Raw genomic sequence first — 3,346 nt, forward strand, 5'->3', positions numbered from 1 at the left:
TTTTTTTTTTTTTTTTTTTTTTACAACATATATTCTAGATTACCGTCTATTTCAGTGTCTTTCTTCTATCACTAATTCCATCACTGGCCTTCTCAGACACCCAAGTAAGAAACAAGTTATCTTTATCTAAAGTGCGTAAGACGATCCAATTTAGTAAAACTGAATAATTCACTTTACAAAATCATTCATGCCTACAATGACAATGACATCTGACCAAACTATATCAACATCTGTGAGTCTTCCCCTCAGTGGTGATGGGTACCCATGTTTTAGTCAACTGCCCCCTAGCACTGCACAAGAAATCCTGACTAACCTACAAGGCCCTGAATACTGTTTTAGTTTTAGTTTGGTTTGGCTTTTTGAGACAGGATCTCACTAAGTAGTTCAGGCTAGGCTACAAATCTTGGTGACCCTCCTGCCTCAGCCTCCTAAGTGCTGGGATTACAGGGGTGTGCCACCATACCCAGATCTTTTTTTTTTTTAATAAAAAAATTGGCTCCCACTCTAGGATTTAATTGGTAAGAGTACAACTCAAGTTTCACAAGTTTTTACGTTCTTCAGGTGACTAATGTGAACTACAGCCAAAATTTAGGTCCCACAAGTTTAGAGGACATCATTATAATTTATATTGGATGCAATACACAGAAGAAAAGATTGTAAGAACTGTATTTCAAAGACAAGGAAAATGAGACCAAAGGAAAGGGACAAGTAAATCACTACCTATTGTACTGAAACTACTAATGATTAATTTGCCCACATATCTTCAGGAGAACGGACATTCTCCAGTGCCATATTTTATAGTATTCTACAGTTCTTATTTGTGTATAAACCTCTTTACCTTTCACTTTCATCAAAACAGCCCCCCTCGGGGATGGTGGGAAGTTCAGGAACACTGTAGTAGCTGCTGTGGAGGTTCTGGGCTGTACGCCTTGAAACAATCCAAACCAACTTCTTAAGATCTGGTTTGCAACACTCTGGTGAAGAATACTCCGCTAGGCATTTTGAAACTAACTCCCTCCAATAAAAGAACTCGGTGTCATTAATCTAAAAACAAAATTTAATAAAGTTATGGCAATGATTCTCAAACCTTGGTGTACCCTGGAATCACCACATAACCTGAAAAACACATTGGTGGCTGGCTCCCACTCTAGGATTTAATTGGTAAGAGTACAACTCAAGTTTCACAAGTTTTTACGTTCTTCAGGTGACTAATGTGAACTACAGCCAAAATTTAGGTCCCACAAGTTTAGAGGATATCATTATAATTTATATTGGATGCAATACAAGAAGAAAAGATTGTAAGAAAAACACTAATCCACTAATAGTATGTCTGTTAGTAAATCAACTACAAAGTATATTAACTGTCCACATTCAAAAGAATTTAACATACCCTTTGTTACAGAAATACGTGCTTAGATTGCTAAAAACAAATATAGATTGAAATACCAGTTAAAGACTAATGGAACAGTATCATGAGAGAAAAGGAAATCCCCAAAAAGACATGAAGTAGTTCCTCCACTTTGGGGAATGCCTTGGTTTATTTCATGGAGTCAATTTTCACTAAAGATGCTTCCATGTATCATCATCAGTAAAATGTTCCAGTGAAAACAAAACTGTTTTGTTTTCTGTATTTTAGGGAAGGGCCTACAGGGTGTTCAGGGTCTCACTACTAGACTGGACTCCTCGTGATCTGCCTGTTTACAGCCTCCCAAAAGCCGGGATTATAGGCATGCGCCACCACACCCGGTCTCAATTGCCATCTCAGCACACCCAGCGGGTAGGGCCAGCATAGCAGGCCTGGGGATTGAACCCCAGCCCCTGCTCCTGCTTGCAGGCGCTTTAATCCGCTGAGCTATTTGGCCGGAAATTATTAAAAATATATGATATAGATTACCAACAAAATGTTTTCTACCATACTACTTCCGGTACAAACAGAAAATTCTTGTATCATCTTGCCTTCCATCTCCAGATTCCACTTTGTATTTTAACACCTGGTAATGTGGTTTCTACCACTCCTTTCCAACCACTTCCTACAATTTTCATTGTACTGAACCACTCCTCAAAATTCAGTGATCCTGGCTGCCTCATTCTTAAAACTTGTTTCTAACTTGACAGCATTCTTACCTATCCAGATAGAATTCACTTGGCTTTTATGGGAAAACAAGTCCAATGCTGACAACCCCAGAGCTTCAACTGACCCCTAAGCACAAGGCTCAAGTTCTTATGGTTTCAGTAGTCACTTCTTAATGAGAAATTCCAAACTGAAACCTGTTTCTTCTGCATTTTTATTACAGACCACCAAATACTTGCACAATACCTACATACCCTAGTATATAAGCATCAAAAATCATACTTCTTTTAACATATATTAACTTTGTTGCTTTCACTGGTGCCAACATTCTCTCCATCAATGCGTCCAAAACTGGTCATTTATAACACTTTGTCCCATTCCATGCTTGCTTTCCAAAAATATTTGTAAGATACCCTTATTTCTGCTTGAAACTACTGCCTAGCATCTTATCTGAAAGCCCACCCTATAATAACTTGCCTAACCTGCCTTGCCCACCAATTTATTTTTTATTTTCTATACTACAGGGGATTGAGCCCAGGGGCCATGGTACATCCCCAGACTTTTTTTCTTCATTTCTGACATACGGTCTTAACTAAGTTGCTACACTGTCAAGATTGGTCTCAAACTCACAATTCTCCTGCTTCAGCTTCCCAGAACACTAGGATTGCAGACCTTCACCACCACACCCAGCCATAGACCACCAATTTCTTGCCAGTCTTCACCCATAAACACTGCTAAATTCCAACCTCTTGCTCCTTTTGATCTGCCCTACTTTTTTTTTTTAACCAAGAACCCCAAAGTACTTCCTATTTCTACATTTACTATTTCTGGCACTGAGATACAACAATGAATAACAAAACCTACCACATCATATTTTATATTTCACCATCTACTAACCTACTAACTTAAGAAAAAGGACTGCAGTTTTATTTTATGACTTTTTATGGCTGCAAAACCTTATTAGGCTGGACTTCTTAAAAAGGCTTCAAAAAACAAACAATGCTATTATTTTGGTTACTACTACAGGTCACTTAATTCCATAGATATGATGAGATGTCATCTTGCCCCTTAGGATATGTACCAAGTCCATCCCTAGCATGCATTTTACAACTATGCTGATGTGGCAGTATATACAGCTGGATTACCATCTGGCATGAGTACTGCAGAAGGAACACCTACCTACCCACACTGGGCTAAGTGATAGAGTTCCCTTCATCTTAAGTTTTTGTTTTTGTTTTTTAATTTTATTTATTTATGTGTGTGTGTGTGTGTGTG

The 3,346-nt window shown here is 38.3% G+C and overlaps 1 protein-coding gene across 1 annotated transcript in view; it reads right to left on the reverse strand.

Annotated features, from left to right (window-relative positions):
* Positions 1-3,346, reverse strand: part of Ccng2 (cyclin G2) — a 30,469-nt gene that overhangs the window by 2,187 nt on the left and 24,936 nt on the right. The window contains exon 7 of the mRNA XM_004647419.2: positions 839-1,044. Within this exon, the coding sequence (XP_004647476.1) occupies positions 839-1,044 (206 nt within the window). The remainder of the gene's footprint in view (positions 1-838; positions 1,045-3,346) is intronic.

Source organism: Octodon degus, unplaced genomic scaffold (genome assembly GCF_000260255.1).
Source record: "Octodon degus isolate 3935 unplaced genomic scaffold, OctDeg1.0 scaffold00305, whole genome shotgun sequence".
Classification (NCBI taxonomy): Eukaryota; Metazoa; Chordata; class Mammalia; order Rodentia; family Octodontidae; genus Octodon; species Octodon degus.